Source organism: Panulirus ornatus, chromosome 4 (genome assembly GCF_036320965.1).
Source record: "Panulirus ornatus isolate Po-2019 chromosome 4, ASM3632096v1, whole genome shotgun sequence".
NCBI classification, from domain to species: Eukaryota; Metazoa; Arthropoda; class Malacostraca; order Decapoda; family Palinuridae; genus Panulirus; species Panulirus ornatus.
This window is the reverse complement of record NC_092227.1, coordinates 81,686,311-81,710,862: the sequence shown is the minus strand read 5'-3', so window position 1 is coordinate 81,710,862 and position 24,552 is coordinate 81,686,311. Positions and strand designations below refer to the sequence as shown.

Genomic DNA, 24,552 nt, shown 5'->3' with positions numbered 1-24,552 from the left:
TCTTGTTTTTTTTTTAATTTTCCAAAAGAAGGAACAGAGAAGGGGGTCAGGTGAGGATATTCCCTCTAAGGCCCAGTTCTCTGTTCTTCACGCTACCTTGCTAACGCGGGAAATGGCAAATAGTATGAAAAAGAAATGTATATGTATATGTTGAAATGTATAGGGATGTATATGTGCATGTGTGGACATGTATGTATACATATGTGTATGTGTGGGTGTGTATGTATACATATGTGTATGTGGGTGGGATGGGCCTTTCTTTCGTCTGTTTCCTTGCACTACCACACTAACGCGGGAGACACCGACAAAGTATAATAATTGAATAAGATAAATAGATTCAAGATATACTACTCAGGATCGTTCTGATGAAAATGAATTGTACTTTTATATTGTTTACAGTGCATTTTATTGCAAAAAGTAAACACGCTTCTTATGATAGCCATGAGTTAATGGATGAGTGATGTGGGAGGCTGGACCTTGGCTTGTAATACTGAGGACCATGAGAGTGTTAAGATTGTTATATTCAACTTCCTTGCTGTACAAGTATAATTGGTTAAAAGGTGGGAAGATATTTCACCATTTTGTTTTCATTGTATGTAGGCAAGTCTTGAGAGTAATTGTTCTTTATAAGCAGAGAACATGCTTTGATGCTTAAAATTTTTTTTCCATTGGCTAGGAAAGTCATTCTCAGGGAGTTTTCCTGCTTCCTTCACCAACTTTCTATGGCTAATGGCCACTTCAGGGTGATGAGTGTTTAACATTGTTAGTGATGTTACTGGTAAGGGTAATTGTTTGGTGATGTGTGAAGTAGGACAGTAGAGAGTCATATGTTTCTTTGAGGTGTACAACATTAATGTCAGTCCAATTCTCTGATATTTGCAAGAAATAGAGTTAAAGTTACCGGGATTGACCCTATGGCTATCATTGGAGTTACTGCTCTCAAACCTGTAGAACGGTGTCAGTTACATCAAGGCAGGTTTTTTGCTGTGAATCCATGAATAATTTTTTGGATAACTTGTTAATCTGTTAACTTTTCTGGTTTCACTTTAATGTAAACTAATTCACCATAATATCACTTCCAGCAGTGATGATAAAATCTTTTGTGTTCCAAAGCTTTATTCACACTTTTGATGTTCATTATCTCATTTATTTCCAGGTTGCAGAGATGGAGAGAGACTTTCAAGTATGGCTGTGAAGTAGGCGATCACCTATTATTTTGATGGAAAGATATGAAATTCTTCTGATTTGGCTTTTAAATCAAACAGTTTTGAGCTACAGTGAAATCAAACAAACTTTTAGCAAACATTTCATATGTATCGTGGAATGTGTTAAATTCTGTTGAATTAATAACAGTATAGTGTTAACCACTTTACCAGAATTGTACAGGCACTGAATTAGTGGATAGTAAGTCTTTATATATATAATGGTTCAAAAGCAGTTTATGTTTTTCAGTAGATGACATTTATCATAGTTGTTGTTATTTAGATGTTATTTGAACTTAAGTATTGTACACTGACAAATAGAAATAAGAAAACTATTATTTTGCCCACCTTTTCAAGGAAAAGTTCCTTTTTTTGTGAAAGAAAAAAATATATATTGGTTTAGCTATGTTTCATGATAACAATGAGAAACTGTCAAGTAAATGTCTTGAGTGTGGAAAGGAGTACACAGGCACCTGCTCCTGCAATGAAGACATCAAAATTGATACAGATGAATGTTTTCAATGTTCTATATGTGGGTGTGGATTTAAAGGAGAATCTCTTTTGGAAAGTCATATGAATAGTCACTCTAAAGAAGAGGCATCCCAAATACAGAACATTGAAACACAAGAAGAAAAATATCCTTTTCAGTGCTCTGTGTGCAAGATTACATTTGATAAAGAAAATGATCTTGATACACACAGAAATACCCATATAGCAGAGCTACCTTACGAGTGTGAAATATGTGGAAAAAAGGTAAGGGATACGAGCTCCATAGAAGAGCACATGAAGACTCATACAGAAGAGAAATCCTGTACGTGTTCAGTTTGTGGTAAGGGCTCTGTGATAGCTGACAGTTTCCATAGACAGATACAGAATGACTCTGAAGAGAAACCATTTGTATGTGCAGAATGCCTCAAGAGTGCTCCAGAGAAAGAATTACCCAAGACAGACATTTCTGTCCATTCAGAGGAAGAATCATTTCATTGTTCAGTTTGTGAGGAAAAGTTTGCAGAGAAGTGCCAGTTGGAAATACATCAAGAGATTCATAATGAAGAAAAACCACTTAAACGTTTACTGGATTTAAAGAAGTTTAGAATTAAAACTTCGATAGACCGTCGTGAAGATATGAAAATTGATAAAGATGAGCGTTTTCAGTGTTCTTTATGTGCAAGTGCATTTAAAGAAGAAGAATCACTGGAAAGTCATATGAGAACTCATAAACAAGAACAGCCATATGAGGACTCTGTATGTATGAGTGAAGTCAAAGAAGAATCTCCATCTGATGATGAAATGTGCGACAGAAAAGAACCTGTTAGAAGTGCACCTAAACTATTGAAGAGGAGACCCGATAAACGATACAAATGTTCTGTATGTGAAGCTGCCTTCACAAAACCAAGTGCTTGCAACAGACACATGAGAACTCACTTTGATGATAAACCATATGAATGTGGTGTATGTCCCAAGAAATTCAAAGATAAAGGATCCCACAAAAAACACATTGAAACTCACAGAGAAAAGTATGCTTTTCAATGTTCTGTGTGTGGGATTGGGTTTAATGAAGAACTTGATCTTGAAATTCACACAAATACCCACACGTCAGAGCTGCCTTATGCGTGTGAAATTTGTGGCAAAAAGTCCAGTGATAGAAGCTTCTTGAAACAGCACATGAGGACTCATACAGGAGATAAACCCTATCTATGTACACTTTGTGGCAAAGGTTTCAGGATAGCTGGCAACCGTAACAGACATGTGCGAACTCACACTGGTGAAAAACCATTTGAGTGTTCAATATGCTTCAAGAGATTTACAGAGAAGGGTTCTCTGAAAAAGCACATTCCACTCCACACAGGGGATGAACCATATCAATGTTCAGTTTGTGAGAAAAAGTTCCTTCAGAAGAGCCACTTGGATAGACATAAACGAATTCATACTGGAGAAAAACCATTTGAATGCTCAGTGTGTTTGAAAAAGTTTAGGGATAAAACTACACTCGATTGTCATGTTTTCAGCCATACAGGAGAAAAACCACATGTTTGTTCAGTTTGTGGTGTAGGCTTCTCACAGAAGTACCTACTTAGGAAACACAAGTTCACTCATTCAGGAAAACCATATGAATGTTCATTATGTTTTAAGAAGTTTAGAGATAAGACCAGCTTGAATGACCATGTGTTTAGTCATTCAGAAAAAAAACCATACATTTGTCCAGTATGTAACAAAGGGTTCACTTCAGGCAGATATCTGAAACAGCACTTACTGATTCATTCAAAAAGTAGTCCATTTACCTGTTCAGTTTGTAATATAAAGTTCAATCGGAAATCCACCCTTAGAAATCACATGTTCCAGCATAAAGAAGGGTCATTTTCCTGTTCTATATGCATGAAGGACTTTAAAACTAAAGGTATTTTGAGAAGGCATTTGCAGACACACATTTCAGAAATGCCTTACAGTTGTCCATTTTGCAATTTAGAATTTTTAAAGAAATCTCAACTTGAACACCACATGTATAGTCACACAGGAGTGAAACCATTTGAATGTTCTGAGTGTAAAAAACAATTTATTACAAAACTTGGGCTTGAAAAGCACATGTATAGCCATACTGGAGAAAAACCATATCAGTGTTCTAAGTGTAGCAGAAGATTTATAACGAAGCAAGGGCTCATAAGACACATGCGTAATAGTCCTGGCAATAAGGAATTAGAGTGCTCACATTGTAAAGATAAATTTAGCTCGCTTGCACTATTTAAGCAGCATGTGCTTTCCCACGGTGAGAAAAGTGAAGAATCCCATAATTATACGTCAAACAGTGAGGACAGTAAAGTTGACCAAGAATTTATACTTCCTGACAAGGAAGTAAGGGAATACTCGGATGATGAGCTTAGTAACTCTAACCAGTCTGCTATAGATAAAGTTGAGGATAACAATGATCTTGTTAAAGAAGAAAATGATGATACATTACAAACACTTGAAGCACAGGAGTCACCACAGTGTTGTAGGAAGTTAAAAAATTCTAATAAAGAAGAAAAACTTTTTACATGCTCAATATGTGAAAAACAGTTTACATTTAAAAGCAAATTGTCTCGCCATCTTAAGACTCATACAGGAGAAAAGCCCTATCAGTGCTCCATATGTGGGAAAAGTTTCTCAAGGAACTATATTCTTACAAAACATAAACAGATACATACTAGAGACAAGCCTTTGACATGTTTGCTGTGTTGCAAGAAATTTGCAGACAGTCATACTCTGCAAATACATCTATTGGGTCATGAGGAAGAAAAGCCATTCTTGTGCTCGTTATGTGATAAAGGGTTTACAGTAAAGGCAAATCTAAAAAGACACATGACAACTCATACAGATGAAAAAGTATTTCAGTGCAGTGTTTGTGAAAAAGGTTTTGCTCGACTGGATCCTCTCAAGAGACATATGTTGATTCATACAGGAGAGAAACCATTTGAGTGTTCTGTGTGCTTCAAAAGATTTAATGAAAAAAGTACATTAAGAAAGCACACACGAATACACACTGGTGAGAAGCCTTATGAATGTTCAATTTGTAAAAAAAGTTTTAGAGAGTCAAGCACTCTAAATAGACATTTTCAGATACATACAGGAGAAAAACCATATGAATGTATGCTCTGTGACTGTAAATTTAGAAGCAGTTATCATCTTAGACGACACATAGCAACTCATGAAACTGACCAGGATGATGAGGCATTGCAAAAGTTTTTATTATATGGTAAAAAAGAAAATGAAAATTTTAATGATGAAATGATGAGTTCAGAAAATGTAAATGAGGAATTGAATGAAACTGTATATATTAAAAGTGAGGTTGATCATGAGTCTACAAAGGTGAAAGAAGAGATACTTTAAACTAAGCTTTTTATCGTGCAAGAAATTTGAGCACACTTGTTTGTTATGCAATTTAATACTGTTATGGAGAATTTCAGACTATGTATAGAAACAATGGTAATGATGTGTATATAATACCAGTATTAGTACTTTCTTCTCATGTGCAAATACCTAAATTTTTGTTGTGTGTAAAATATACTAGCATGTTAATTTATGGTTCATGCGAGTTGGAATAAAAATGCGTGTTAGGTTCATATTAGTTAAAAATCCTGCTCAAAAGGTCAGAATGTGACTGAGAACATGTCAAATGCATGGTTTGCGAAGGTGTATGTAGGAAGTTCTTATTTATTTTGACTGACTATTATTGTTATTAATTATTATAAAACTCATGGACCCCTTTTATGGGTCTCCAGTAGTTTTAAGGCTGCTCTTCCAGTAGGAGCAGGAAAATGATAGAATTAGGAGAAGTTCCTCAACTTTACATATTTTTCCAATTTACCTCACTGATGTGGGAAATGGTTATCAAGTATAATAATAATATATTTTTTTTTATATAAAATATATATATATATATATATATATATATATATATATATATATATATATATTTGAAAGCAGCAAGTGTGGATGTGTACTTGTGTATATATGTCTGTGTCTATATATGTATGTATACGCTGAAATGTATATATGTGTGTGTGGGCGTTAATGTATATACACGTGTATGTCGGTGGGTTGGGCCATTCTTCGTCTGTTTCCTTGCGCTACCTCGCTGATGCGGGAGATGGCGGTTAAGTATAATAAAAGATGAATATATATATATTTATTTATTATACTTTGTCGCTGTCTCCTGCGTTAGCGAGGTAGAGCAAAAAAAGACGAAAGAATGGCCCAGCCGTCCCACATACACATGTATATACATACATGCCCACACACACACATATACATCCCTGTACATTTCAAATGTATACATACATATACATACACAGACAAATACATATCTACACATGTACATATTCATACTTGCTGCCCTCACCATCACCATCCTGTATGTTCAGGCTACGATCGCTCAGAATAATTTTCACTCCATCCTTCCACCTTCAGTTTGGTCTGCTTCTCATTGTTCCCTCCATCTCTGACACATATATCCTCTTTGTCAACCTTTCCTCACTTGTGCTCTCCATATGTCCAAACCATTTCAACATGTCTTCTGCTATCTCAACCACACTCTTTTTGTTTCCACACATCCCTCTTACCCTTTCATTATTTACTTGATCAAACCAACTCACACCACATACTGTCATGAAACATTTGATTTCCAGTGCATGCATTCTCCTCCGTTGGAACTGCTGTTGAATGAGAGGATGAAGGCATGTACAGAGCATCAGAGTGGGGAGGAGTAGTGTGGTTTCAGAAGTTGTAGAGGATGTGTGGATCAGGTGTTTGCTTTAAAGAATGTATGTTAGAAATACTTAGAAAAACAGATGGTTTGTATGTGGCACTTAAGGATCTGGAGAAGGCAAATGATAGGGGTGACAGAGATGCTTTGTGGAAGGTATTAAGAATGTATGGTGTGGGAGGTATGGTGCTAGAATCAGAGAAGTTTTTAACAATGGTGTAAGGCATGGTTTTCAGTGAAGGTCGGCCTGCATCAGGGGTGTATGATGTCACCATAGTTGTGTAATGTTTATGTTTTTCATATTCGCCATTTTTCACATTGGCGAGTTAGCGCTCAGAACAGGGGACTGAGCCGTAGAGGGAATATCCTCACATGGCCCCCCTCTTTGTTCACTTTTGTTGAGGTTGTATCACTGGGTGTATGGTCTTGTCAAAGAACTTCTCCCTTCAAGGGAATCCATGCTACTGGAAGTAGCAAAGCCCAAGGCTGCAGGAACCTTTAGGAAGGTCCTTGGTAACACGAGGACTTTCATAAGTCCAGGATTATTTATAAATGAAATGAATTTTGTTTTCCATACTTGTTTGCAGTCTCCTGCGTTAGTGAGTTAGTGCCAGGAACTGACGAAGAAAGACAACATTCATTAACATCCCTTCTGTAGTTGTCTTGTGCAATGCACTACAAGTGACCTTTCCATAGTTTCCCTTGGCTGCTTCACATGTTATGGTTCAGTCCATTGACAGCACTTCTACTTCTGTATATCACATAAGTCCAATTTACTCTATCCCATGCTTGTATTTCACTCTGCATGTTCAGGACCTGTGATCACTCAAAATCCTTTTCATTCCATCCATCCATCTCCATTTTGGTCTTCCCTTTCTTATTATATGGCCCAGGGATCCCTTTTATGGGGCTCAAATAGATTTAAGGCTACTACTTCTGATATATCCTCTTTGTCAACCTCTCTCTATGTCTAGATTATTTTAGCACACCCTTTACATTTCTCTCAACCACAATTCTTTTTACTATAATTCTCATACCCTTTTATTTCTTACATGTTCAAACCACTTTCAACCACACATTACTCTTACACATTTCTTTAACAACACGCCCACCTTCTTTCATGCATTCTTATCTATAGCCCATGTCTTGTTCCATATAACATCATTAGGACTACTGTTTATTTTTATTTTGTTGTTATACTTAATTGTTGTCTCCTGGATAAGTGAGGTAGCACAAGGAAACTGACGAAGAATGGCCCAACCCACCCACATACACATGTATGTACATAAACGCCCACACACGCACATATACATACCAATACATTTCATTTACTGCGGCTTGTCAATTAATGAAGCTTTTTCGTTCGGAAATGTATTCGTTATGGCGAAACAATGTATTCAAATTTGTTTGTGTTGATTTTAGTCTTACCCTCCACCATCTGCCACTACCCGCCACTACATATACATACACAGACATATACATATTCATACTTGCTGCCTTCATCCATTCTCATCACCACCCCGCCACACATGAAATAGCATTCCCCCATGACGTAGCGCTAGGAAAAGACAAAAAGGCCACATTTGTTCTCTCGGTTTCTAGCTGTCATGTGTAATGCACAGTTTATTCATTTACAAGTATAACCTTTGGCAAGGTTGTATCATTGGGATTACAGTTTCATCACTCCAAGTGAGTCTACATTTCCGTGCTACTGGAAGTAATGCAATCTTAAGCAGCAGGAGCCTTTAGAAAGGTCCTGGGTAACACCAGGAAGCTTATATAGAAATTGGTCTGGAGTATTTATAAAATTGATAAGATGGTGACTAAGTTTGGTAAAGTGTGTGAAAGAAGAATGCTGTTAGTAAATGTGAATAAGAGCAGGGTTATTAGGTACAGTAGGGTTGAGGGACAAGTCAATTGGGAGGTAAGTTTGATTGGAGAAAAACTGGAGGAAGTGAAGTGTTTTAGATATCTGGGAGTGGATTTGGCAGTGGATGGAACCATGGAAGCGGAAGTAAGTCACAGGGTGGGGGAGGGGGCGAAAGTTCTGGGAGCATTGAAAAATGTGTGGAAGGCGAGAACATTATTTCGGAAAGCAAAAATGGGTATGTTTGAAGGAATAGTAGTTCCAACAATGTTATATTGTTGTGAGGCGTGGGCTATAGAGTTGTGCGGAGGAGGGTGGATGTGTTGGAAATGAGATGTTTGAGGACAATATGTGGTGAGGTGGTTTGATCGAGTATGTAATGAAAGGGTAAGAGAGATGTGGTAATAAAAAGAATGTGGTTGAGAGAGCAGAAGAGGGTGTTTTGAAATGGTTTGGTCACATGGAGAGAATGAGTGAGGAAAGATTGACAAAGAGGACATATGTGTCATAGGTGGAGAGAACGAGGAGAAGTGGGAGACCAAATTGGAGATGGAAAGATGGAGTGAAAAAGATTTTGAGCAATCGGGGCCTGAACGTGCAGGAGGTTGAAAGGTGTGCAAGGAATAGAGTGAATTGGAACGATGTGGATACTGGGGTCGATGTGCTGTCAATGGATTGAACCAGTGCATGTGAAGCATCTGGGGTAAACCATGGAAAGTTTTGTGGGGCCTGGATGTGGAAAGGGAGCTGTGGTTTCGGTGCATTATACATGACAGCTAGAGACTGAGTGTGAACGAATGTGGCCTTTGTTGTCTTTTCCTAACGCTACCTCATGCGCATGTGGGGGGGGGTTGTCTTTTCATGTGTGGCGGGGTGGCGACGGAATTAATAAAGGCAGCAAGTATGAATTATGTACGTGTGTATTTATGTATATGTCTTTGTATGTATATGTTGAAATGTATAGGTATGTATATGTGTGTGTGTATATACATGTGTATGTGGGTGGATTGGGACATTCTCTTGTCTATTTCCTTGCGCTACCTCACTAAAGTGGGAAACAGCGACAAAGTATAATGATATATATATATATATATATATATATATATATATATATATATATATATATATATATATATATATATATATATATATATGCACTAGAACCCACAGGAACTGAGAAAGAAAATGTGCAAGATCTTTTGTATGTTACATCTTCAGAGCAAATGACTAAACTGGTACAGTAGATATGTTTTAAAAACAATAGGCAGAGAGAGGTCATGGTGAGGTCATACTAGGTCCCCCTGGGGTTTGATGGTTCAATTTCGGCTAACCAGCCAATACTTTCCACAGATCAGGTCTCTCATTAAGGTGTTGCATCGAAAAGTGCCTATAGCTGACATGATTGACATAGCTATGATTATTTTCAAAGAAACCTACAATTAAACAGGATTCCACATTTTTTCCCCCCAGAACAGTTTTGAAATTATTATGAAAATCTTTTCTGTCTAAGATTGGTCAAATGACATTCCATGTTGGAATGCGGCTTAATTTTGTCGGCAGCTAATAAACATAATATTTATGTTGGTCATTATCCTGTTTGGCCAAGATGAAACATAGCACACCCTTCACAAGAAATTTTGTACACACTTCTGTCAAATCAAAGAGTTTTGTTGATGGTCTTTTATTGTTCTTGTAAGTGAAAGCCACCTGAAGTTAGCTATTATATCTTCATTTGACCAAACAGATTGGAAAAACACGTCTAACATTATAAATTCAAACGTGGAAATAATTGCTGCAGAATCCTGGTTAATCACAGGGTCTTTCACACAATAACAAAAGCCATGGGCACTTAATGGAAAACAACTCAAGAAAAGCTGTATGTTCAATAAAGTACATTGATTAACGCATACTGTTTAATATTATAGATTTAATAACTTGCACATCAGTAGACTGATCAACTTCTAATTTTTTATAAGGAAAAAATTATAGTCTTTTTATCACTGTTGCAAGCACTCTGTAAATGAAGCAATAAAAAAAGCAAGCAAGATCTAGTATTTGAATTATAAGTCTTGTAAATACAGTAATTCCCTTTAGTTACAAGAATGAGAGACACCTTGACCTTCCTGTATAATAATGTAATGCAAGTACTAAACAATGGTTGTCCAATGTTTTTGCACTGAAATTCATTTTATATCTTGCAGGCAAAAGATGTACATTTACTTGTCTCTCATCCTTGAATCCATTATTTGCCTTACTTAGGTAGCATTAGGAAGACAAAATTATTGTTTGAGGATAAATCCTCGCATTGCTACTTATTCTGTTCCTATTTTTAGAAAGTAATAATGGAGGAGGGAAGGATTACCAACCTTCCCTATTCCTAGCCCTCTCTGTCACTTTTTTGAACATATAGTGGGTATTTTAGTAGTGTTCGAGAATAAATGCATGGACATATTTAGGCAAGAAGTTCTTTGAGACTCGACTCCTTTCTGTTAGTCGATGATGATGGTAACCTAGCTCAAGATAACTTTTCCCTCACAGTGTACCTACTATGTATAGGTGCCGGAGGTGGCTCGTCTGCGAGATAACCAACACTGCGAGCAGGAGAACCAGCAGCCAGGCAAATGATAAATAGGCCAGCCTCTCTCTCTCTTTTATCATTGGAATGATATCCTGGCTACCATCTTCTGCCTAGTAGTACAAGTTGATGATATTGATCTCATCCCTAGACCCTGCTAGAGTACGTCATACCCCCTCATCACCATAAATATTACTCGGTCAGATGCAACAGTTTGGTAACGCTTCCATGTTACACAAGTCCTGTGTAGAGAGAGACTACTCAGAGCTCTGGATATGGAGGAATCACACGACACGAATAACCTAAATATCCACCGAAATACCCACTTTACCCACAACCCAATGAACAACAGAAAATTATAACCCCCACTCTGGCAAACTAGCACTTCACTGAATCCCATCCCCATGCATAGTGAACATCTTGCAATCAAAGGTTTCATGAACACAAATGTACTTGACCTGCTCCAAGAACAAATTAAACGAGCCCTATTTCAGGAAATCAGACTTATGCTCTCAATCACCATGAGGACATACAAGGACACCACATCAGTCGCCAATGAATGCAGGAAACATTACACTCAAAAAGTAAAGTTGAGCTTTCAATGCTCACCATATTTTTTCTCCTCCCAGATAATGTTTTCTCTGCATATATATCAGCATTCCCAGAACCTTCATCCCCTTTGCCACCCTATGACTTGCCTCTGCTTGCAGGTTCCATTCACTGCCATGTCCACTCCCAAGTGTCTAAAACACCTCACTTTCTTCAATTTTCTCCATTCAAACTCACACCCCAACTAACTGGTTCACCTACTATGCCAAACCTAATAACCTTGATTTTATTCACATTTACTCTCAACTTTCTTCTTTCACACACACTTCCAAAAGTGGCAAATATTTACAGTTTTTCATTTGCATCTGTCACCAGTTCTGTATCATAAGCAAACAATAGCCAACTTGCTTTTCCAGGTTCTCTCATCTCCCATCGACTGTATATATATATATATATCTTTCAAACTATTTGCCGTTTCTCGCGTTAGCAAGGTAGCGTTAAGAACAGAGGACTGGGCCTTTGAGGGAATATCCTCACCTGGCCCCCTTCTCTGTTCCTTCTTTTGGAAAATTAAAAAGAAAAACAAGAGAGGAGGATTTCCAGCCCCCCCGCTCCCTCCCCTTTTAGTCGCCTTCTACGACGCGCAGGGAATACGTGTAAAGTATTCTTTCTCCCCTATCGCCAGGGATAATATATATATATATATATATATATATATATATATATATATATATATATATATATTTTTTTGTCGCTGTCTCCCGCGTTTGCGAGGTAGCGCAAGGAAACAGACGAAAGAAATGGCCCAACCCACCCCCATACACATGTATATACATACGTCCACACACGCAAATATACATACCTACACAGCTTTCCATGGTTTACCCCAGACGCTTCACATCCCCTGATTCAATCCACTGACAGCACGTCAACCCCGGTATACCACATCGATCCAATTCACTCTATTCCTTGCCCTCCTTTCACCCTCCTGCATGTTCAGGCCCCGATCACACAAAATCTTTTTCACTCCATCTTTCCACCTCCAATTTGGTCTCCCACTTCTCCTCGTTCCCTCCACCTCCGACACATATATCCTCTTGGTCAATCTTTCCTCACTCATTCTCTCCATGTGCCCAAACCATTTCAAAACACCCTCTTCTGCTCTCTCAACCACGCTCATTTTATTTCCACACATCTCTCTTACTCTTACGTTACTTACTTATATATATATATATATATATATATATATATATATATATATATTTTTTTTTTTTTTTTTATACTTTGTCGCTGTCTCCCGCGTTTGCGAGGTAGCGCAAGGAAACAGACGAAAGAAATGGCCCAACCCACCCCCATACACATGTATATACATACATCCACACACGCAAATATACATACCTACACAGCTTTCCATGGTTTACCCCAGACGCTTCACATGCCCTGATTCAATCCACTGACAGCACGTCAACCCCGGTATACCACATCGCTCCAATTCACTCTATTCCTTGCCCTCCTTTCACCCTCCTGCATGTTCAGGCCCCGATCACACAAAATCTTTTTCACTCCATCTTTCCACCTCCAATTTGGTCTCCCTCTTCTCCTTGCTCCCTCCACCTCTGACACATATATCCTCTTGGTCAATCTTTCCTCACTCATCCTCTCCATGTGCCGAAACCACTTCAAAACACCCTCTTCTGCTCTCTCAACCACGCTCTTTTTATTTCCACACATCTCTCTTACCCTTACCTTACTCACTCGATCAAACCACCTCACACCACACATTGTCCTCAAACATCTCATTTCCAGCACATCCATCCTCCTGCGCACAACTCTATCCATAGCCCACGCCTCGCAACCATACAACATTGTTGGAACCACTATTCCTTCAAACATACCCATTTTTGCTTTCCGAGATAATGTTCTCGACTTCCACACATTCTTCAAGGCCCCCAGAATTTTCGCCCCCTCCCCCACCCTATGATACACTTCCGCTTCCATGGTTCCATCCGCTGCCAGATCCACTACCAGATATCTAAAACACTTCACTTCCTCCAGTTTTTCTCCATTCAAACTCACCTCCCAATTATATATATATATATATATATTATCCCTGGGGATAGGGGATTAAGAATACTTCCCACGTATTCCCTGCATGTCATAGAAGACGACTAAAAGGGAAGGGAGCGGGGGGCTGGAAATCCTCCCCTCTCATTTTTTTTTTTTTTCCAAAAGAAGGAACAGAGAAGGGGGCCAGGTGAGGATATTCCCTAAAAGGCCCAGTCCTGTGTTCTTAACGCTACCTCGCTAATGCGGGAAATGGCGAATAGTATGAAAAAAAAAAAATATATATATACATGCATAGTGCCATTGTACAAAGGCAAAGGGGATAAGAGTGAGTGCTCAAATTACAGAGGTATAAGTTTGTTGAGTATTCCTGGTAAATTATATGGGAGGATATTGATTGAGAGGGTGAAGGCATGTACAGAGCATCAGATTGGGGAAGAGCAGTGTGGTTTCAGAAGTGGTAGAGGATGTGTGGATCAGGTGTTTGCTTTGAAGAATGTATGTGAGAAATACTTAGAAAAGCAAATGGATTTGTATGTAGCATTTATGGATCTGGAGAAGGCATATGATAGAGTTGATAGAGATGCTCTGTGGAAGATATTAAGAATATATGGTGTGGGAGGCAAGTTGTTAGAAGCAGTGAAAAGTTTTTATCGAGGATGTAAGGCATGTGTACGTGTAGGAAGAGAGGAAAGTGATTGGTTCTCAGTGAATGTAGGTTTGCGGCAGGGGTGTGTGATGTCTCCATGGTTGTTTAATTTGTTTATGGATGGGGTTATTAGGGAGGTGAATGCAAGAGTTTTGGAAAGAGGGGCAAGTATGAAGTCTGTTGGGGATGAGAGAGCTTGGGAAGTGAGTCAGTTGTTGTTCGCTGATGATACAGCGCTGGTGGCTGATTCATGTGAGAAACTGCAGAAGCTGGTGACTGAGTTTGGTAAAGTGTGTGAAAGAAGAAAGTTAAGAGTAAATGTGAATAAGAGCAAGGTTATTAGGTACAGTAGGGTTGAGGGTCAATTCAATTGGGAGGTGAGTTTGAATGGAGAAAAACTGGAGGAAGTGAAGTGTTTTAGATATCTGGGAGTGGATCTGGCAGCGGATGGAACCATGGAAGCGGAAGTGGATCATAGGGTGGGGGAGGGGGCGAAAATTCTGGGAGCCTTGAAGAATGTGTGGAAGTCGAGAACATTATCTCGGAAAGCAAAAATGGGTATGTTTGAAGGAATAGTGGTTCCAACAATGTTGTATGGTTGCGAGGCGTGGACTATGGATAGAGTTGTGCGCAGGAGGATGGATGTGCTGGAAATGAGATGTTTGAGGACAATGTGTGGTGTGAGGTGGTTTGATCGAGTAAGTAACGTAAGGGTAAGAGAGATGTGTGGAAATAAAAAGAGCGTGGTTGAGAGAGCAGAAGAGGGTGTTTTGAAATGGTTTGGTCACATGGAGTGAATGAGTGAGGAAAGATTGACCAAGAGGATATATGTGTCGGAGGTGGAGGGAACGAGGAGAAGAGGGAGACCAAATTGGAGGTGGAAAGATGGAGTGAAAAAGATTTTGTGTGATCGGGGCCTGAACATGCAGGAGGGTGAAAGGAGGGCAAAGAATAGAGTGAATTGGAGCGATGTGGTATACCGGGGTTGACGTGCTGTCAGTGGATTGAATCAAGGCATGTGTATGGGGATGGGTTGGGCCATTTCTTTCGTCTGTTTCCTTGCGCTACCTCGCAAACGCGGGAGACAGCGACAAAGCAAAAAAGAAAAAGAAAATATATATATATATATATATATATATATATATATATATATATATATATATATATATATATATATATATATATATATACATGTTGGAAAGGATCACAATTTTGCGCGTGATCAAGATATTCCTATGAGTCCACGGAGAAAATGAAACACAATAAGTTCCCAAGTGCACTTTCGTGTAATAATCACATCATCAGGGGAGACACGAGAGAAATATAACAGTCAGTTGATATACATTGAAGAGTCGAAGCTAGGACGCCATTTGGTAAACGTGATTGTCCAAAACAACGAGCGTTCATAAACTTATCATTATACAAATTTTATAGACAATAAAGTTATCTAATTTGTATAGACTATCACTAGTATTAAGATTATAATTCTTTGTGTATTTAATAATAGAAGATTCAATGATATTTCTCTTGGTAATAGAGTTAAGAGTTAATAACCGAAATGGCGTTACTCCAGTCAACACAATGATCATAGTTTTTAACGTGATTAAACAAGGCATTTGATTCTTGTCCTGGTCTTATACTATATTTATGTTGCTTAAGTCTAACAGAAAGATCCTTACCAGTCTGACCAACATAGAATTTATCACAGTTTCCACAAGGCACTTTATAGATGCATCCAAGAGAATATTTTGGTGAATTCCTGATTAAGATATTCTTTATTGTATTATTGTTGCTGAAGGCAACATTTACATTAAAGGATTTAAGCAACATGGGAAGCAAAGTGAAATTATCATTAGAAGGGTGAACTAAAAGATTCTTGGTGTCAATGGGAGGTTTGGGTTCAACTCTATAAAATGATTTCTTTGCTAACTTAAGGGATTTATCAATGAAAGATCTAGGGTACTTTAACTTAGATCCAATAGAATATATCTTCTCAGACTCATCATCAATAAACTCTGGATCGCAAATACGTAATGCCCTAAGGAACATAGATTGAAATGTTGATAATTTAACTCTGTCATGTTGAGATGAGTAATAATGGATATATGAGCATACATTAGTGGGTTTTCTGTATATGCTAAACTTAAAACTTGTTTCCTTGTTTATGGATTATGCAATCTAAAAATGGTAACATACCATTATTTTCATTTTCTACAGAAAATTTGATGGAAGGTACTAAATTGTTAAGTAAGGGGAGAGATATTTGTAAATTTTCATTTGTTGGCCAAACACAAAGAACATCATCAACATACCTAAACCAAATTGCATTAGAAGGTAAGATATCCTTTAGTAATTTTGTTTCAAGAAATTCCATATAGAGATTACTTAGTACAGGTGAAAGAGGGTTACCCATTGCCATACCAAATTTTGAGCATAATCATCTCAATTAAACTGAAATACACAGTCTTTTATACACAATTTTATCAGTTCAATGAAATTAGACTTTGGAACAGGTAAATGAATATCATCCAAGACATCAAATAAATATTCTAAAAGGTCATCAACTGGAACTTTAGTGAAAAGTGAGGAAACATCAAAGCTAACTAGTTTGAAATCAAAATTAACATTGATATTGTTTAGCTTGTCGACTAAATCTGCATTGTTCATGATATTAGAATTTGATACCTTACCCACTAAAGGGCTTAATAAAGAAACTAACCATTTTGACAATTTATATGTGATGGAGCCTACTGAACTCACTATAGGTCTTGCTGGAAAATTCTGTTTATGTGTTTTGACAAGTCCACACATATATGGCAATGAAGGGGACAAAGATGGCAAACTTTTGATAAGAGAAATGTTACCTTTCAACAACAACAAGATTCATATGACCTATTAACACCTTAAAAAAAGACAAGGATATACATATTACTAAAGCAGATAAGGCTAACACTGTTGTGATTTTAGACAAAAGTAACTATTTATCTAAAATGAATGATCTAAATGATGGCACATTCTAAACTAAGTAAAAATCCCTTAGAAGCAGTTAATTCTCATTTCAATAAAGAAATGAAGTTGTTGAAAGGTAACATTTCTCTTATCAAAAGTTTGTCATCTTTGTCCCCCTCATTACCATATAATGGGTAACCCTCTTTCACCTGTACTAAGTAATCTTTATATGGAATTTTTGAAAGAAAATTACTAAAGGATATCTTACCTTCTAATGCAATTTGGTTTAGGTATGTTGATGATGTTCTTTGTGTGTGGCCAACAAATGAAAATTTACAAATATTTCTCCCCTTACTTAACAATTTAGTAACTTCCATCAAATTTACTGTAGAAAATGAAAATAATGGTATGTTACCATTTTTAGATTGCATAATCCATTGACAAGGGAACAAGTTTAAGTTTAGCATATACAGAAAACCCACCAATATATGCTCATATATCCATTATTACTCATCTCAACATGACAGAGTTAAATTATCATCATTTCAATCTATGTTCCTTAGGGCATTACGTATTTGCAGTCCAGAGTTTATTGATGATGAGTTTGAGAAGATATATTCTACTGGATCTAAGTTAAAGTACCCTAGATCTTTCATTGATAAATCCCTTAAGTTAGCAAAGAAATCATTTTATAGAGTTGAACCCAAACCTCCCATCGACACCAAGAATCTTTTAGTTCTCCCTTTTAATAATAATTTCACTTTGCTTTCCATGTTGTTTAAATCCTTTAATGTAAATGTTGCCTTTAGCAACAATAATACTATAAAGAATATCTTAAATCAGGAATTCACCAAAAAATTCTCTTGGATGCATCTATAAAGTGCCTTGTGGAAACTGTGATAAATTTTATGTTGGTCAGACTGGTAAGGATCTTCCTGTTAGACTTAAGCAACATAAAAATAGTATAAGAACGGGACAAGAATCAAATGCCTTGTTTAATCATGTTAAAAACTATGATCATTGTATTGACTGGAGTAATGCCATCTCAGTTAACTCTAACTCTACTACCAAGGGAAATATCATTGAATCTTCTATTATTAAATACACAAAGAATTATAATCTCATTATTAGTGATGATCTATACAAATTAGATAACTTTATTGTTGATAAAATTTGTAAAATGATAAGTTTATGAATGCTCGTTGTATGTTTTGGACAATCACATGTTTACCAAATGGCGTCCTAGCTTCGTCTCTTCGATATATATCAACTGACTCATATTTCTCTCTTGTGTCTCCCCTGATGATGTGATTATTACACGAAAGTGCACTTGGGAACTTATCGTGTTTCATTTTCCCTGTGGACTCATAGAAATATATATATATATATATATATATATATATATATATATATATATATATATATATATATTATATATATATATATATATATATATATATATATATATATATTATCTCGGAAAGCAAAAATGGGTATGTTTGAAGGAATAGTGGTTCCAACAATGTTGTATGGTTGCGAGGCGTGGGCTATGGATAGAGTTGTGCGCAGGAGGATGGATGTGCTGGAAATGAGATGTTTGAGGACAATGTGTGGTGTGAGGTGGTTTGATCAAGTGAGTAACGTAAGGGTAAGAGAGATGTGTGGAAATAAAAAGAGCGTGGTTGAGAGAGCAAAAGAGGGTGTTTTGAAGTGGTTTGGGCACATGGAGAGAATGAGTGAGGAAAGATTGACCAAGAGGATATATGTGTCGGAGGTGGAGGGAACGAGGAGAAGAGGGAGACCAAATTGGAGGTGGAAAGATGGAGTGAAAAAGATTTTGTGTGATCGGGGCCTGAACATGCAGGAGGGTGAAAGGAGGGCAAGGAATTGAGTGAATTGGAGCGATGTGGTATACCGGGGTTGACGTGCTGTCAGTGGATTGAATCAAGGCATGTGAAGCGTCTGGGGTAAACCATGGAAAGCTGTGTAGGTATGTATATTTGCGTGTGTGGACGTATGTATATACATGTGTATGGGGGGGGGGGTTGGGCCATTTCTTTCGTCTGTTTCCTTGCGCTACCTCGCAAACGCGGGAGACAGCGACAAAGTATAATAAAAAAAAAAAAAAATATATATATATATATACGTGTAGGAAGAGAGGAAAGTGATTGGTTCTCAGTGAATGTAGGTTTGCGGCAGGGGTGTGTGATGTCTCCATGGTTGTTTAATTTGTTTATGGATGGGGTTGTTAGGGAGGTAAATGCAAGAGTTTTGGAAAGAGGGGCAAGTATGAAGTCTGTTGGGGATGAGAGAGCTTGGGAAGTGAGTCAGTTGTTGTTCGCTGATGATACAGCGCTGGTGGCGGATTCATGTGAGAAACTGCAGAAGCTGGTGACGGAGTTTGGTAAAGTGTGTGGAAGAAGAAAGTTAAGAGTAAATGTCAATAAGAGCAAGGTTATTAGGTACAGTAGGGTTGAGGGTCAAGTCAATTGGGAGGTGAGTTTGAATGGTGAGAGGCTGGAGGAAGTGAAGTGTTTTAGATATCTGGGAGTGGATCTGTCAGCGGATGGAACCATGGAAGCGGAAGTGGATCATAGGGTGGGGGAGGGGGCGAAAATTTTGGGAGCCTTGAAAAATGTGTGGAAGTCGAGAACATTATCCCGGAAAGCAAAAATGGGTATGTTTGAAGGAATAGTAGTTCCAACAATGTTGTATGGTTGCGAGGCGTGGGCTATGGATAGAGTTGTGCGTAGGAGGATGGATGTGCTGGAAATGAGATGTTTGAGGACAATGTGTGGTGTGAGGTGGTTTGATCGAGTAAGTAACGTAAGGGTAAGAGAGATGTGTGGAAATAAAAAGAGCGTGGTTGAGAGAGCAGAAGAGGGTGTTTTGAAATGGTTTGGGCACATGGAGAGAATGAGTGAGGAAAGATTGACCAAGAGGATATATGTGTCGGAGGTGGAGGGAACGAGGAGAAGAGGGAGACCAAATTGGAGGTGGAAAGATGGAGTGAAAAGGATTTTGTGTGATCGGGGCCTGAACATGCAGGAGGGTGAAAGGAGGGCAAGGAATAGAGTGAATTGGAGCGATGTGGTATACAGGGGTTGACGTGCTGTCAGTGGATTGAATCAAGGCATGTGAAGCGTCTGGGGTAAACCATGGAAAGCTGTGTAGGTATGTATATTTGCGTGTGTGGACGTGTGTATGTACATGTGTATGGGGGGGGTTGGGCCATTTCTTTCGTCTGTTTCCTTGCGCTACCTCGCAAACGCGGGAGACAGCGACAAAGTATAAAAAAAAAAAAAAAAAAAAAAAATATATATATATATGGGCACTTCAGTGAAGGGCGCAAATGGGGAGGTGATAACAAGTAGTGGTGATGTGAGAAGGAGATGGAGTGAGTATTTTGAAGGTTTGTTGAATGTGTTTGATGATATAGTGGCAGATATAGGGTGTTTTGGTCGAGGTGGTGTGCAAAGTGAGAGGGTTAGGGAAAATGATTTGGTAAACAGAGAAGAGGTGGTAAAAGCTTTGCGGATGATGAAAGCTGGCAAGGCAGCAGGTTTGGATGGTATTGCAGTGGAATTTATTAAAAAAGGGGGTGACTGTATTATTGACTGGTTCGTAAGGTTATTTAATGTATGTATGACTCATGGTGAGGTGCCTGAGGATTGGCAGAATGCGTGCATATTGCCATTGTACAAAGGCAAAGGGGATAAGAGTGAGTGCTCAAATTTCAGAGGTATAAGTTTGTTGAGTATTCCTGGTAAATTGTATGGGAGGGTATTGATTGAGAGGGTGAGGGCATGTACAGAGCATCAGATTGGGGAAGAGCAGTGTGGTTTCAGAAGTGGTAGAGGATGTGTGGATTAGGTGTTTGCTTTGAAGAATGTATGTGAGAAATACTTAGAAAAGCAAATGGATTTGTATGTAGCATTTATGGATCTGGAGAAGGCATATGATAGAGTTGATAGAGATGCTCTGTGGAAGGTATTAAGAATATATGGTGTGGGAGGCAAGTTGTTAGAAGCAGTGAAAAGTTTTTATCGAGGATGTAAGGCATGCGTACGTGTAGGAAGAGAGGAAAGTGATTGGTTCTCAGTGAAAAGTAGGTTTGCAGCAGGGGTGTGTGATATCTCCATGGTTGTTTAATTTGTTTATGGATGGGGTTGTTAGGGAGGTGAATGCAAGAGTTTTGGAAAGAGGGGCAAGTATGAAGTCTGTTGTGGATGAGAGAACTTGGGAAGTGAGTCAGTTGTTGTTCGCTGATGATACAGCGCTGGTGGCTGATTCATGTGAGAAACTGCAGAAGCTGGTGACTGAGTTTGGTAAAGTGTGTGAAAGAAGAAAGTTAAGAGTAAATGTGAATAAGAGCAAGGTTATTAGGTACAGTAGGGTTGAGGGTCAAGTCAATTGGGAGGTTAGTTTGAATGGAGAAAAACTGGAGGAAGTAAAGTGTTTTAGATATCTGGGAGTGGATCTGGCAGCGGATGGAACCATGGAAGTGGAAGTGGATCATAGGGTGGGGGAGGGGGCGAAAATCCTGGGAGCCTTGAAGAATGTGTGGAAGTCGAGAACATTATCTCGGAAAGCAAAAATGGGTATGTTTGAAGGAATAGTGGTTCCAACAATGTTGTATGGTTGCGAGGCGTGGGCTATGGATAGAGTTGTGCGCAGGAGGGTGGATGTGCTGGAAATGAGATGTTTGAGGACAATGTGTGGTGTGAGGTGGTTTGATCGAGTAAGTAACGTAAGGGTAAGAGAGATGTGTGGAAATAAAAAGAGCGTGGTTGAGAGAGCAGAAGAGGGTGTTTTGAAATGGTTTGGGCACATGGAGAGAATGAGTGAGGAAAGATTGACCAAGAGGATATATGTGTCGGAGGTGGAGGGTACGAGGAGAAGTGGGAGACCAAATTGGAGGTGGAAAGATGGAGTGAAAAAGATTTTGAGTGATCGGGGCCTGAACATGCAGGAGGGTGAAAGGAGGGCAAGGAATAGAGTGAATTGGATCGATGTGGTATACTGGGGTTGACGTGCTGTCAGTGGATTGAATCAGGGCATGTGAAGCGTCTGGGGTAAACCATGGAAAGTTGTGTAGGTATGTATATTTGCGTGTGTGGACGTGTATGTATATACATGTGTATGGGGGTGGGTTGGGCCATTTCTTTCGTATGTTTTCTTGCGCTACCTCGCAAATGCGGGAGACAGCGACAAAGCAAAAATATATATATATATATATATATATATATATATATATATATATATATATATATATATATATATATATATATATTATACTTGTATTTTGCTTTGTCGCTGTCTCCCGTATTAGCGAGATAGCGCAAGGAAACAGATGAAAGAATGGCCCAACCCACCCACATACACGTCCACACATGCAAATATACATACCTATACATCTCAATGTATACATATATATACACACACAGATGTATACAGATATACACATGTACATAATTCATGCTGCCCGCCTTTATTTATTCCCATCGCCACCTCGCCACACATGGAATAACAGCCCCCTCCCCCCTCATGTGTGAAGGGGTAGCGCTAGGAAAAGACAACAAAGGCCACATTCGTTCACACTCAGTCTCTAGCTGTCATGTAATAATGCACCGAAACCACAGCTCCCTTTCCACATCCAGGCCCCACAGAACTTTCCATGGTTTACCTCAGACGCTTCACATGCTCTGGTTCAATCCATTGAGAGCACGTCGACCCCGGTATACCACATCATTCCAATTCACTCTACTGCTTGCAAGCCTTTCACTCTCCTGCATGTTCAGGCCCCGATCACTCAAAATCTTTTTCACTCCATCTTTCCACCTCCAATTTGGTCTCCCACTTCTCCTCGTTCCCTCCACCTCCGACACATATATCCTCTTGGTCAATCTTTCCTCACTCATTCTCTCCATGTGACCAAACCATTTCAAAACACCCTCTTCTGCTCTCTCAACCACACTCTTTTATTTCCACACATCTCTTTTACCCTTACATTACTTACTCGATCAAACCACCTCACACCACATATTGTCCTGAAACATCTCATTTCCAGCACATCCACCCTCCTGCGCACAATTCTATCCATAGCCCACGCCACGCAACCATACAACATTGTTGGAACCACTATACCTTCAAACATACCCATTTTTGCTTTCCGAGACAGTGTTCTCGACTTCCAAACATTCTTCAAGGCTCCCAGAATTTTCGCCCCCTCCCCCACCCTATGATTCACTTCCGCTTCCATGGTTCCATCCGCTGCCAGAACCACTCCCAGATATCTAAAACACTTTACTTCCTCCAGTTTTTCTCCATCCAAACTTACCTCCCACTTGACATGACCCTCAGCCCTACTGTACCTAATAACCTTGCTCTTATTCACATTTACTCTCAACTTTCTTCTTTCGCACACTTTACCAAACTCAGTCACCAGCTTCTGCAGTTTCTCACATGAATCAGCCACCAGCGCTGTATCATCAGCGAACAACATCTGACTCACTTCCCAAGCTCTCTCATCCACAACAGACTTCATACTTGCCCCTCTTTCCAAAACTCTTGCATTCACTTCCCTAACAACCCCATCCATAAACAAATTAAACAACCATGGAGACATCACACACCCCTGCCGCAAACCTACATTCACTGAGAACCAATCACTTTCCTCTCTTCCTACACGTACACATGCCTTACATCCTCGATAAAAACTTTCACTGCTTCTAACAACTTGCCTCCCACACCATATATTCTTAATACCTTCCACAGAGCATCTCTATCAACTCTATCATATGCCTTCTCCAGATCCATAAATGCCACTTACAAATCCTTTGCTTTTCCAAGTATTTCTCACATACATTCTTCAAAGCAAACACCTGAACCACACATCCTCTACCACTTCTGAAACCACATTGCTCTTCCCCAATCTGATGCTCTGTACATGCCTTCACCCTCTCAATCAATACCCTCCCATATAATTTACCAGGAATACTCAACAAACTTATACCTCTGTAATTTGAGCACTCACTCTTATCCTCTTTGCCTTTGTACAATGGCATTATGCAAGCATTTCGAAAATCCTCAGGCACCTTACCATGAATCATACATACACTAAATAACCTTACGAACCAGTCAACAATACAGTCACCCCCTTTTGTAATAAATTCCACTGCAGTATCATCCAAACTCGCTGCCTTGCCGGCTTTCATCTTCCGCAAAGCTTTTACTACCTCTTCTCTGTTTACCAAATCATTTTCCCCAACCCTCTCACTTTGCACACCACCTCGACCAAAACACCTTATATCTGCCACTCTATCATCAAACACATTCAACAAACCTTCAAAATACTCACTCCATCTCCTTCTCACATCACCACTACTTGTTATCACCTCCCCATTAGCCCACTTCACTGAAGTTCCCATTTGCTCCCTTGTCTTACGCACTTTATTT

The 24,552-nt window shown here is 38.8% G+C and overlaps 1 protein-coding gene and 1 long non-coding RNA gene across 3 annotated transcripts in view; one reads left to right on the top strand and one right to left on the bottom strand.

Moving 5' to 3' along the window:
* Positions 1 to 10,355, top strand: part of LOC139745870 (uncharacterized) — a 33,457-nt gene extending 23,102 nt beyond the window's left edge. For both annotated transcript variants that reach the window (XM_071656508.1, XM_071656518.1), the window contains exon 4: positions 1,157 to 10,355. In XM_071656508.1, the coding sequence (XP_071512609.1) occupies positions 1,608 to 5,066 (3,459 nt within the window). In that variant the 5' untranslated portion in view covers positions 1,157 to 1,607 and the 3' untranslated portion in view covers positions 5,067 to 10,355. The remainder of the gene's footprint in view (positions 1 to 1,156) is intronic.
* The window catches only part of LOC139745879 (uncharacterized), a 195,844-nt gene that overhangs the window by 13,008 nt on the left and 158,284 nt on the right, over positions 1 to 24,552 (bottom strand). The window lies entirely within an intron of this gene.